The 14,232-nt window shown below is 37.1% G+C and overlaps 1 protein-coding gene across 1 annotated transcript; it reads left to right on the plus strand.

The window, feature by feature from the left end:
* Positions 1-139: 139 nt before the first annotated feature.
* On the plus strand, positions 140-14,198 carry LOC109042477 (probable ATP-dependent RNA helicase DDX10). The gene is made up of 12 exons (XM_019059243.2): positions 140-375; positions 1,295-1,640; positions 1,897-2,018; positions 3,180-3,301; positions 3,704-3,905; positions 4,890-5,052; positions 6,076-6,259; positions 6,974-7,150; positions 8,114-8,358; positions 8,869-9,077; positions 12,254-12,687; positions 13,273-14,198. The coding sequence occupies exons 1-12, from the start codon at positions 277-279 to the stop codon at positions 13,424-13,426; spliced, it is 2,457 nt and encodes an 818-aa protein (XP_018914788.2). The 5' UTR covers positions 140-276; the 3' UTR covers positions 13,427-14,198.
* Positions 14,199-14,232: the final 34 nt, after the last annotated feature.

Here is a 14,232-nt window from a genome sequence, read left to right on the forward strand (position 1 = left end):
GTTTACATTGATGACGTAGGTGGGTACAAATCCTCAAGATGCAAACACCTCCTTTTTTTTCTCTATGGCATTATTGATTGTTTGGCTTTTAGGTTAGGTCTCCACATGGTGGCATGTTTCGTGTTTATTTCAAGTTTATTTTTTGGACTGCATGAGATCAATGAGATCTATTTCTGTTTTTTGGAAGGGTAAAGAAAGTGCTCTTATTAAAATTTTGCAACCAATACCAATTTTTGAATCTAGTGCGACCATTTGCCCTGTTAGTTTTATTATATCATGCAAGATAAAAAGAAAAAGCTTCAATTTTATAAGAAGAAGAAACCTCTCATCAGCGAGGATGATAAAATTCAAAGGCTCACCGGAGCATACAATGATGTAAGTTCAATTGATTTTCCCTCGCGATTTGCTATGATTAGACTTTTACTTACTGGCATTTTAAGCTTCATTCCAGGCTGGTAGTGACCAAATACCGAAAACTTCGAACACTGACAGGTTTCCCTCGTTGTCAGCAATATTTGTTTCTTGCTAAAAATTTGATCTGTGCAACAATCGGAATCAAAATAGCAAAATTATTGAAAGCTTTGACCAAATTTTAATCAGAGCAGTGTGCTGACCCATCAACAAAAACCTAGTGCGTGAGAATTCTGGAAATCTCTTTAAAAATTCCGGGGCGCCAAAAGTTCTAGTTCCTAGTCCACAGAAATTCCGATTTTGAAGTAACTGGGGCTGAATTCTCAGTGGTTGCATTTGCAAAGCTAAGCCCAGTCCATGTATACTTAAGTCTCAGCGCCAAAAACCAGTGTATAGTCTTTTTTCTAGTAAATAGTCTTGCTGAAGATTTATTTTACTACACAGGAATATTAACCTTTAAAATTCACATAATACTTTTTATTATTAAATGAGGGGCTTGGAGGACAAAACGTGTAAGTGCAGGTTTGGCTATTTTGAGAAATATGTGTTTGAAGTTGCGGAATTACTTACATGTATCCTCATGACGGAAAGAAAGTTCAAACTGACTTCTTAATGCTTGAAAATTCGAATTTAGGAGCGAATCTTTCACAGAATATGCATTAAGGCTAGTTTTACTTGAAATCATTATTATCTAGATTTTTTAAAAACTGCACTTACGCGTCTTGTCCTCTGAGCCCCTCAAATAGTCTACCTGAGGATTTTTTTATTTCTCAGGAACTTCAACCTTTAACATCCTATTGAAGTTGTGCCTTTACTTCTAGCAAAGCTTTATCCTATTTTTCATACTTTTTTATTCACAATAATTTGTCATTTTTTCTTTCAGATCGATGTCTCGAAAGTCACCCTTTTTAAGGACTTACCTTTGTCAGAATATACTAAAAAAGGGCTCTCAGAAAACAAATATTATAAGATGACAGAAATTCAGCGACAAACAATTGCTTTCAGTCTGCAAGGCTGTGATATCCTCGGTGCTGCAAAAACAGGCAGTGGTAAAACGCTTGCCTTTTTAATTCCAGCCCTGGAACGCCTGTATTGCAAAAAGTGGTCACGAGACTTAGATAATGTCGGTATTTTGATTATCACACCAACCAGGGAGTTAGCTTATCAGATTTTTGAAACTCTGAGGAAAGTTGGAGTCCATCACAATTTTTCTGCTGGTCTGATTATTGGTAAGTCGATCTAACTTCACAATTTGCCCATCTTTTCGCCAATTATTACTATGGTCCTTCTTAGAACACTCATTTAATGCCAGTATGAAGAAAATATAAGTATTATGATTGATTTCAGATAACGTAAGTCATGATTTTTAGCATTTGATTATGTATTGATAATTTTAATTACACTCTTTTTTTCAAGAGAAATTTTTGAGATGCTCTACCTCTCTACCTGCAGTATCTTTTATAACTTGTAAAAACTTTGTTACAGGAGGAAAAGACTTAAAATTTGAGCGGAAAAGAATGGATCAATGCAGTATCGTGATTTGTACTCCAGGTCGTCTGTTACAGCATATGGATGAAAATCCTTTATTTGACTGCACAAACCTTCAGGTATGTCTGTAATCTAAGCATATTCACTGAGAAGTAGCGTTGGGGCTTTTACACATTTTTTTTTAAATTTCTTTAGGGAAGTCGGGAGGTAAAAAAGTGGAATGCTTGTATTCCTCTGTTCTCCACATTTTCTCCAATTTCAGGTAAGAAAGAGACTTGCAAAGTAGCCAAAGACCAAAGCCCATTTTTTATGGCTGTGTATTCTTCAGCCTGCAATCACTTCTTCACTGTCAGGTCGCAATTGTCACGAGAAACCATGGTCTTGATCATACTTGCAATATTATCGTTATTTGAAGTGAATATTTTTAGACATAAAGTGGTGATTTTGCCATTTGCGATAAATTCTGTTTCAACTGAAATTCTCAATACGGAGAGAAAAAGCTGAATATTTTTGTTGTTCTTTTGAAATGAAATAATTTGTTTTTGATATGAATCGAACAGCAACCATGTTGCATTGGAATTTAAGGTGGTTGAAACCATGAGTCGTTCCCTCGTATGATGCTATAAGCTTCAGGCCAACTTTAAAGAATAAAGAGGTTTTGAGTCTTTTAACTTCGGAAACATGTTTCTCGCTAAAATTTACCTCAGGAACATCAGTTTTGAAGACAATTCTTGGATCTCTCGCCAGATCCCAAGTTTGACAATGACCTTAAGAAGTCAAAATGCACATTTCAGTATTCAATGCTGATCCATACCTATCAATACTCTTTTGTTCTCTTTTGCCTTTGCCACCTCAAATATTTTCATTTTTGCTTTGTTTTCCATAGTTTTAGATAGAACAACTCAAAATAGAAAGTTAGATTTAACCCACATATAAAAAAAGTTTAAAGTCTCATGAAATTAACCAATTAAAAATGTAGCCTTGCACCTTGGTTGTAAGGGGTGGAAAATTAGGTATCGAGGAGTGAGTATGTGTTTTCATGCTAAAATTTTGTAAAATTCTGAGAGCTTCCAAATTTTCTCAACCTGGTGTTACAATAAAATAACAAATAATCAAATGAAATTTCCCTAAAGGAACGATTCAACATTATTTTTCAAAGAAATAGCTCTCGAGTTTTAATTTTTCCTACCTTTCTGAAAGCACCCTACAGTTCTGCATTTTTAGTAGTATTCCTTGAAGAACAAGACTTAGGATCATTCATTTATTTTTTGTGTTCACAGATGCTTGTTTTGGATGAGGCTGATAGGTGTTTAGACTTAGGATTCCAACAGACTTTAAATAGCATCATCGAAAATTTACCACCTCAAAGGCAGACCCTCCTTTTTTCAGCAACTCAAACTACGTAAGTGTCTGTCGCTAATCACCTTAATTATTCATATAAGTGGCACAATTTTTTCAACTGGCAGAAATTTAAGCTTTAACTCGTTCAGTAAATTTTGAAAAGATACCAAAATGAACTCACTGGAAAAAATCTCTACATACGTTTGAAACAAAAAAAAATTTGAAATCTGGTCACAGACATAGACCTACAATGAGTTATATTTCTGTGTTTTGTCTCATATTTTTATATCTTGCTAACTCTCAGAAAAAGAGCCATTGCTCACTTTGCTGCCTCTTTAAAGGCTTGCATAGTACGAATAAACAATTTTCCCCTGATCGTTCCCCAGTTTCCCCTTGCAATATGTCTTCAATAACTTTTTACTTTTTTTGGCCTCCTTAACAATGCTGCAATCTAATTTTTCAGATCCGTTAAAGATTTGGCTCGGCTAAGTCTGAAAAATCCCAAGTTCATTTCCGTACATGAAAAAGAGCAGCACAGTACTCCTGAAGGCCTTCGCCAGAGTTATGTTGTTTGTGAATTGCACGAAAAGCTCAACATGTTGTGGTCTTTCATCAAGAGTCATTTGAAAATGAAAATTTTGATTTTCATGTCCAGTTGCAAGCAGGTAATTCTTTGTTACATTCCATCCCTCTCCATGCCTGTCTCACCTCTGATAGTTTTCTCTCTGCTACTCAAAAGAAACGGATGGATGTATTACTATTTCCTGTCATTTTTAAACTCAATTTTAAATGGTCTGTTAGTCGTATAGGACTCCAGTCGAAAGTCCTAAAAAGGTTGCAAGTTTTGTCAGTTGCGGCTCAATTATATGTTCACTAGCCACTGTCTGATCAGGTACAGAGAAATTTGTGAAGGAAAGTAAACATAAATGACAAGATGATATATCTAGTTTTAAGGCAGGAAGGAATTCTTTCAAGCGCTTCACTTTTAAAGCAATGAATATTCCGCAGACTGATGGATGTCTTATTCACTTATTGATGGTCAACGTCAGAAACCACCATCGCCATTGTGTTGTTTCAAGATTTCTGCTCTTTCTTTATTTTTTTAAACATAAAAGAGCCAACTTAAAAGCTTGAAATTCATACAGAATATTCTGCTAACAGTGAAAAAAGGCAAGAAAGTTCTCAGACATTATGTTGACTAGTTTTTTAGGGGGAAAAGAAATAACAGGAAGTCTACAAGGTCGGAAACAGAGGTACTACATGGTTTCGTTCTTTCGCCATCAATAGGTATTAAATGAATTAATCTTCCTGCATTATTAGAAAATCTTGTTTTAATTTCTTGGAAGGAAAGCAACCAACATCCTCACCCAAAAATAATTGTAATCTTCCTCACCCATACAAAGGTTATTTCCACAAAATCTTAAACAAAAATGTTTGTTGGTCTCCTTAAAAAAAATTAAAATAGGAGATGACATTTTGGAAGTAAAAAATAAATACATAATCATAAAAGCGAATTTAATGGTTGTAGATGAGTTATGGAAACATTGCAATGTAGATCTGAATCTGAATGTTTTGCTCCACTCTATTCCATTCCAACGTAAAAACATGTATTTTTTACAGTTTTATTCTTTAAATTTTTTTTCAATTAGGTCAAATACATTTATGAGTTATTCTGCCGTCTTCGACCGGGTACAAGTCTTTTGGCCCTCTATGGATCTTTACACCAAATGAGAAGGATGAAAATCTACGATGAATTTCATCGGAAAGAGAGAGTCATATTATTTGCCACTGACATTGCAGCCCGTGGATTAGGTATGGTCCAATGCTCTTACTTTTTTTTCGAATCCTAAAATGTAGTCAAAGTGAGTTCACAGGGAAGTAGACTTGAGCGGACATTGGTTTAAACTTCAAGGCTTACTTGAGAGATAAATGAAGTTGCACAACAACGGTGAAACTGCAAAAATGTGAATGTTGACTTCGGTGTTTCAAAATCTTTGCTCCTATTTTATTTTTTACAAAGAGGCTGAATCAACGCCATGGCTTGAAATTTTCACAGAATATATCTCTAATAGAGAAGAAAAATCACTGAAGTTTTTTTGAAATGAAGGCGAGTAGTTTTTTATTTGGAAAATAAAGCATGACAGGAAGTCTGCAAACCGAGATATGCATCTCTGCAGTTCCACCATTGATAACCAAAGCTGTGTTGTAATGAACTAAATTTCTATCAGCCAAATTTGATCCAAATTATTTGGGACCCATTGGAACAAATTCAGATTTTACCTGTCTCAGGACAAGTAGATTTTCAAGTATTCTATTTCTACCATTGTCTTGATTTTAGCCTTCACGTAGGACGAAAAGTAGCCCTGCTGTAAAATTGGAGGCTTTCAAGTTAAGTTAGATACTTTCTTTTCTTTAGGTAAGAATGTAGCAGCTTTTGCTCCTAAGTAACCTGTTGCTAGTACCACTTGCGGAATTAATTTCTCAACAATTTTCTGAGAATAGGTCCAGTTTTATTCCAGCTTATTTCAATTAATTTTAAAATAAATGTGTTTTATTTAAAATAAATTGATTATTAATTCTGTGCCTCAGAATGCTATTTGTGCTCTACAGTACTCTTATTTCTCTGTAACAAAGGAATCGTCTGGTCCCTTAAATTCTGTATTCTTGTTGAACGATGCTTGCTACATTGTGAATCTCTCCATAATAAAAAATCAGTCGGCCCGTTGCCAATTCGTTACTAAGAGAGAGCACTGTATTTGAATTTTGATAGGTTTTTAAAGTGTGATGTCAAGAATAATTATTGTTCTTCAATATTTTTCCTATTTTTTTTTGTAGATTTTCCTGCTGTGAATTGGGTTGTACAAATGGATTGTCCTGAAAATGCAAATGAATACATTCATCGCGCAGGTCGCACTGCAAGATTCAATAAAAAAGGTGAAAGTTTGCTTGTGCTGTTGCCCTCTGAAAAACCGTTTCTTGAACAATTGGAACAGAAAAAAATACCAATCAAGGAAATCCAGTAAGTAAAAATATAAATTCAGTCTATTTCAAGTTCACATTATAACATATATATAATATATATACAAGAATCTAAATTTTTGTTTTTGCACTCACCCCTCATATTTTCTGTAAAAACATTAACAGCCTGAGGTGCTGAATGTCACGAATAAAATTAATGAACCAACTTATGTATAATATATTTATATAACACATGTATAATATATGTATAACACACATAGGTATGTCTTACCTTGTTGTTAAGCGGCGGCTCATACATGTGTGGTTTTTAATTTTTTGTTTGTTTTATCTGCGGTTGAAAAAAGGCATGTTAATCCTGAAACGTCCTGTCGAATTGTTTTTAGTCACAGCCTGTACCCCGTTTTAGTGTTTCTATTTCATATGTATAACATACATAAATATGTATAACATACAAATAATTTACGTCTAACTTGCCATTGCTTTGATATTCCTGCAACCTTTTGTTGAAAATTATTTTCTATTTAAATGTATTTCCTAATAACAGAGTCTATGTGGATCTTTTTGAGGACTTCTAGGCATAATTCAAGAGACCAATTTTTCAGGTATAATTGAATAAATTGCAAACGAAATTATCTGAATTCACATGTATCAGAAAGACATTCTCCAAATTTTCATATGGTATTCTTCCTGAAGTTGGCAATATGATAACGCTCAAGATTTCTACTTTGCTCAACTTTTGTCTATCTCTCCCTAGGATCAACACCAATAAGATGACATCCATCCAACGATCAGTGGAAGCTGCTCTGGCTCGTGATGCAAACTTGAAAGAGACCGCTCAGCGAGCTTTCGTGGCGTATGTCAAGTCTGTTTTTTTAATGAAAAACAAAGAAGTTTTTAATGTTCATGCATTGGATACAAATGCTTATGCAAGGTAAACACATGATATCCCTTCTAGTTTGCAACTTCCTGCGCATCTACAATGGATACCTTGGATCTCATTTAGTCAGATTCTTCAGTGTTTCCAACTGAAGGATCTTCAAGGGTTTTAAAGAAAAAAATATGTAATCTTCTTGATAATGTTGGGAAAGTGTCACACCTCAGGGCGTAATGTGAGAGACCCTGTTAAATAGTGTAATAAATTAATTTGTAGATAGCACCCTTTCAAATCTGAGGTGCCAATTTGTTTTGCATAGCTGAGAGTTATATCTGTCTTGTAGGTTTTCAAATTTCAACTATCTCTTAATTATTTTATTAAATTGCCTGTCATAGAGCTTTGGGTACATACTTCCTCAGCGCCACTGCGTGTGTCCCCCCCCCCCCCCCCAAAAAAAGAAAGGAGATGCTTTCTCCCGCTAGAGCTATACCAGTTGTGAGCCATAAACACGGTTTCGGCCGCAAGGTAGCATTCAACGAAAGCGGTCAAAGGTACAGTAAGACCTCGATTTATTGGATTTCACAGGACCGGAGGCCGAATCGTTAATCGCAGAATCTGCTAAATGCGCTAGTCGGTCTCGCTGAAGGGATCGGAGGATGGATCCATTAAATCACGGAATCCGTTAAATCGCGATCCGATAATTGAAGGTCTTACTGTAGTAGCGGAATCCTTCAAGATTGGTTGATACAACCGGTATGGCAGGCATTGGCTCCTAAGAGTATTCAGACTTTTTTGTACCTGAATATGAGATCCTCCGAGAATACTCTTGAAATAGCAATAAAGAAACACATTGAAATTCATGGAATGTAATGATTAACCATCCCTCAATGTAGTAAAGTGTAACAGTTGGTGGCAGGAATTTTGTAGTTTCAGCATTAATTCAGCGTTCTGCAGAAAAATTTTTTAGCTCAAAAAAAAAAGTTGACAATGTGAATTGGTTCTAACTTTTTATCTTTGCAGATCTCTTGGATTAGCTATGCCTCCCAGGATAAGATTCTTGCAAAGGATAAAGAAGGAATCCAGCGATCAGTCAGAGGAAGTCAAGGTCGAATGCCTACTTGCTGATGCAAGGGCCAAAACAGAGGTAGAATCAGAAGATGATTCTAAAGCGTTTTCAAAAGCTGATGAATTTCAGCTGGATTCAGATGTAAATAAGAGAAAATTGAGGCAAGATCTGACGAAAGAAGTGTACAAATTTTATGACAGTAAGTTCAATATCTCTCTCTTTCTTCCTTTCTTCATTTATCTCTAATTTTACTTGACTTAAATCAAGTTTGACTCGACAAGTTTTAAAATAAAATAATATAAAATAAATAAAAATGAAAAATAAAAAGAACAGTAATAAAGATAACTAACAAAAAAAAACCGACACGGGCTTAAGAGACATTGAACAGATGATATCTCTGGCAAAGGAAATACTGGTTTCAGGTTTTTTGGCAAAAAAATCTCTAGAGATAAAAGATATAAGGAGTTCGTTGAAATTTTTCCATTTCTTCATTCTGCATCTTCTTTTAGTCTCTGAAAGGGTTCATTCTCATTGCCTAGAAATAATAACTATTGCTCATTTTCAGCAATCCTCCTTTTCTACTTATTTTTTTAAGCCTGAACGATCCTGTAAGGTTATTTTCAAGATATAGCAAGCTGATGGTGAAACTGTAGTGAGATGGTAAAACCATCAATTCATCTATAATTGGATTTTTATTTTCTTTCCATAGGTGGTAGTGAGAGTGATGAAGATTTTATGTCTATAAAACGGAGAAATCACGAGTTAGAGGATGAAATTGAAAAATTAGTTCCTGATCCACCATCCAATGATCAGAGTAGCAAAAAGAAGAAGCCTATTACCAAAGCATCCCTTGCAAAGAAAATTCTTCATAAGAAAATTATTCCAAACAAAAAGATTGTTTTTGATGACGATGGCCAAGTAAGTTGACTGAACAATGATACTACTAATTTTAGAAGCTATTTCACTTTTGAGTCTTGCATCTCCAATGTTTTTCTTTATGGAGACTGGGCCCAGCATTATTTCACAAGTTTTGCATTTGTTACACCCCCAGAGACTTTTTCTGCAAAAAAAAAAACGAACAGGAAACATGTCTGTTTTATGGATTGCAAGGATACTTTTTGAGTCCACCTGGTTTTTCCACCTCTTCCTCTTCAGCTTTTTTTTGCATCTAAAAAAACTTGAAATCTGACTATATATATAAAGTCGCTTTATAACGCACTCTGGCGTTCTACGACACCCAAACGCCACATATGCCTGTCTTCCCAGAGGTTCTCGGGCAACTGACACCGCAACATCTCTTCGTCAACGCCCTGCCGCCAACCCTTTACGGGACGTCCCCGTCGCCTCTTCCCAGGTGGTACCCAATCCAAAACTTGTTTGGGCAACCTCTCCTCCGACATTCTTTGCACATGTCCATACCAGCATAACTGCCTGGACATGACGTCGTGCACGATATCTTTCTCAACCTTCATCACCTGGCGAATTCTCTCATTACGGACACGGTCCCGTCTCGAAATGCCGGCAGATCGCCGCCAAAAATCCATTTCAGTTGCCCTCAACATTTCTTGCGTTCTTTTCGTCAAAGGCCACACTTCACTACCATAGAGCACGATACTTTTAACGATGGCGTCATATATCCGGTGCTTGTTTGCCTTTGAGATGCTCTGATCCCAGAGCACCCCGTTCAGCATCGCGATGGCTCTCCTGCCCTGGATGATCCTGTCCTTAATTGCTCTATCCATCCTTCCATCCTGATCAAGCCAGACACCGAGATACTTATACTCATCACACTCTTCGATGCGCCGTCCATCCTCAAGCTCTATGCTTTGCCGTTGATGCGCTGCTCCCACGACCAGCTTCTCTGTCTTGGACACACTAACATCCATGCCCCATTTCCGATATTCTTCGACCAACTTCCGCGTCATGTAATCTGCATCTTCCTCATCTTGAGCTACAACGATCTGGTCATCGGCAAAGCATAGAGTATAAAGGGTCTGCCCATCAAGGAGTGGAACGCCCATTCCTGCAACCTTCTTCTTCCATTCCTCTAAAACGTGCTCTAGGTATACCTTAAATAGTGTTGGTGACAAACAACAGCCTTGTTTCAGTCCTTTTGTGACGAAGAAACCTCCGGACAACTCTCCACGACATTTAATTCTTGCTATCGTCCCGTTATAAAATGATTTAATTGCCCCCACAAGTCCTTTGCTAAAACCCCTTTTTTCCAAGGCTTCCCAAAGCTTCACTAACGGCACGCTGTCATAAGCTTTCTGAAGATCCACAAACACCAAGTGCAGCTCCTGGCTGACCGCCCTTTTCTTCTCGATGACCTGGGTGATGGTGAACAGATGGTCGACGGTAGACCTACCGGCTCTAAAACCAGCCTGTTCTTCGGCTTCCTGGCCGCTCCAAAACTCTTCGACCTTTGCCTTGAGAATTTTACCATAGACCTTGCTCAAGGTTCCTGTGACCGATATACCTCTGTAATTATCGCAATCTTGTTTACTACCTTTCTTATGACTGGGAGTAATCCAAGATTCCTTCCAATCCTTTGGTATTTCGGAACCATGCAAACAGTCTTGCATAAGTTTCCGAAGATGTTCAAATAGTTTACCGGTGCCACATTTTATCAACTCCGCCGGTATACCCCCAGGTCCAGGAGCTCTGCGAGTTTTCAACTCCCTCACAGCCTTCACTACATCTTGGAGCTGGATCTCCACGTTGGAATCTTCTTTAGTGCCTATGACTCCGCCTTGAAACTCGGGTCGCCTCTCCGTTAATAAATCTTTAAAATAGTTCTCCATCTTGTCAATTGGTATCGGAGATATGATGTCGCGCATTTTATTCCGCCGCAACCCTTTGATCACTTTCCAGCCTTCCGTACTTTTCCGACCTCCAAGGTAGGTATTTATCTTCATACAGCTTTCTTCCCAAGCCTCATTCTTTTTCCGAGTGATTACTCGACGGACTCTTGCTTGAGCCTGTCTGTACATAATTTTATCATCCAACTTTTGGGAAGAGAGAAACTGATGATACCTATTCCTTTTCACATTTATTTCCTCCTCTACCTCCGCATCCCACCAGTACGGTTTTCTGTTATCGTTTTTTTGATCAGAAACCCCCAGGGCCTCTGCTGCTGCCGAGTGAACGCAATTCTTGATAAACTCATACCGCTCTTCCGTACTGCCATCGCACGCATCTCCTAACTTTTCATCCAGGCGCTTTGCGTACAGAGCCTTGACACTCAGGTGCTTTAGGCTATCGATGTTGTACTGAACTTGATGTACGCGTTGTCGCTCCGGTTGTTGATTGTCGCCTCGATCGTTCTGCGACACCCGAGCGGGAAAGGCTACATCTGCTCTGAGGAAAAAGTGGTCACTACCGCAGGAGAGTCCTCTACATACTCTCACCTGCTGGATCTTCAGGTTTGTTACTTGTTTAACGAGCACGTACTCAATGATAGATCTTAAGCCGCGTATAGGTTGGACCCAAGTATATTTGTGAATATCCTTGTGTTGGTAGAACCCGTTCAATACTTTAATTCCCTCTGCTCGCAAACGTCGATAATGCGGCTTCCGTTGTCGTTCACCGTAACTTCACCGAGAGTTGAAATCTGACTGAGTTACAAAATATGCTTGAAGATATGTATTTTGAATCTTTGTAGACGAAGTAGACAAAATCCTTGTACAGAATAAGTGAGCAAGTAAACAAAAGCATGTTAGTTAGCATAGTTTTCAGCCATCTACTTGGATACCAAGAATTTAGACTGACTAACTGCTGCACTATGTGTCAACGGCACTTAGCTTTGCAAAATTATAATTTAATTTTTTTAACTGAGTCGGTGAAAATGCTTAATTATTTTTAAATACATAGCTATGTACTTAGAAATGCTCAACTTTCCTTAGAAACTACTCTGACCCTTGAAAATCTTTTTTGTCAACTTTTGTTTTTCAAGCTGGCTGAAACCATATATTTAATGTAAAATCTTTATCTTCAATGATTACATTATTGACAGACCTCAAAATTTTTCCTTTCATCTTTAGTTGCTTCTTTTTGAACAATTTTTAACGCTTTTTGGCTCCGGTTTTTTCCAGGTAATAACAAACCCAGCTCGAGAACGTGTTACTGAAGCAGGCCTTGAGTATGAAGCAAGTAACGAAGGTGGTCTGAATATTGACCAAGCTGTTGCAGTAATGAAAGAGGAGGATCTAGTTGATAAGAAACTCTTCCGTGATAAAATTAGAGCTAAGCGTTTAAAAGAAAAGGCCAAAGCTAAAAAAGCGGAAGTTGAAGAGGTCGATGATTTCGGAGAAAGTGAAAGTGATGATGGGCCTGATTTATCAACACTTCCTGATCCGGATAAACTCTATGGTCCCAAAGGCGATAGTGATGAAGATGAAAATAGCGACTACTCCAATGATGATGATGATTCTGACAGGAAATATCCTGAAAGTGGTAGCAGTGATGAGGAATCTAATGACTCGGATGATATTCATATTTCAGCGAAAGATTTAGAAGAATTCTATGGGTGAGTGTTGTCCAAAATACTATATATATCCCTGCAGTGTGTGTGGTAAAATCAATATTACTTATATTTCTGACGTCTTTGAGTAGACAGGGTTTTTACTGCAGAAAAGAAGATTGCCTGGACGACTGCTGAGGAGTCAACAGGGCTAGCTCTCGTCTGCAGATGATTGAATGTGTTATCTTTTTTTAAAGTTTGTCTGCTAGGATACGTACATAACTTTTATTTTATTTCGGCTTTTATCACATGCCGCATATGGTGATTGGAAGGAGGGGGGGGGGGGGGGGTCGGGCAAACAGGGCATATGACCCAGTCAAAGAAAGAAGAAGCCTTTAATCCCAGGACTAATAATTGCAACTTTTCTTTTTTTAAGTATCCATGAAATGCTTCTCCCAATTTAGTATTCGAAGAGAGAAGCTAAATAAATTTCTGAAAGGTTTTGCTCTCAAATAAATATTCCTATAAAATGTTTAGTCTCAGCAAGGTTTATTTATTTCATAACTTTTCTATTGTTATCACTCAGTGGGATAAATTTAACCTCAGATTTGATGAATGAAACTAATTTTGTTCTCTATCGCTCTCTTTCAGATCACAAAAGAGAAAATTGGAAGCTGCAACTTCAAAAAATATGAAACGAAGGAAGAAAGTAGATCCTAATGTTGAGTTTGAACCAATGGATACAGGACTTAGTTTAACAGAAGACGAAGAACTTGCTTTGAAATTCCTCAGAAGCAAAAGATGACACCCATGATTGCCAAATTTCTGATTTGTACAAAGATAGTAAATATTATTGAAAAAGAAGATACATATGTTCTGTTACTTTTGAAATGGAATAAATTCAAGTATTTTTCTTACATCTAGCAGTTTATCCTCCAACGGAAGTCAGTATATTAGAACATAACTACATATAGGCTGTTTGCGTTGCTAGTCGAAAAACCAGGCACCATTTATTTGTGCATTCATGACCCCAAAGTTTGAATTCAAGAACAAGCTTACTAGAATGTTTTCTTCAGAATTCCTGATTCCATTTAAGTCGAGTCTTGCGCTTTCAAACAATCGACAGTGCAAGCTCCTGTTTCAAGACAAAATCTGATCTTGGTACACAGCTCGTCCGAGAAGAAAGTAGACTGATACTGCCATTTCAAAGCTATTAAAGCTGGATACATTACTGTCATCATAACATGATGGCTCATCTTAAACATAAGATCTTGAGCTTCCAATTTAAAACAAGATTTGCTTATTTCCACAAAAATTGATGCAGATAGACAATTTTATGGAAGGGTGATATATATGCTGGCATTCGTAAGTCTTTTAAAAGAATGTAATTTTAAAAACCTAGTTCACAAGTTTGATTTTTCATTTTCACAACTCTCTACATCCATTTGAAGCCAGGTTGTTTTTCAAATATTTAACATTGTACTTGATGCACTCTCTCATTCAACAATGCCAATTTCAGAACGCAGTTTTATGGAATTGCTCCCCTGAGATCTCAAAATAAATTTCTTGACAGTCAACTTGATATCCTTATTTCATTTGATTCCCCTACTG

Source organism: Bemisia tabaci, chromosome 4, assembly GCF_918797505.1.
Source record: "Bemisia tabaci chromosome 4, PGI_BMITA_v3".
NCBI classification, from domain to species: Eukaryota; Metazoa; Arthropoda; class Insecta; order Hemiptera; family Aleyrodidae; genus Bemisia; species Bemisia tabaci.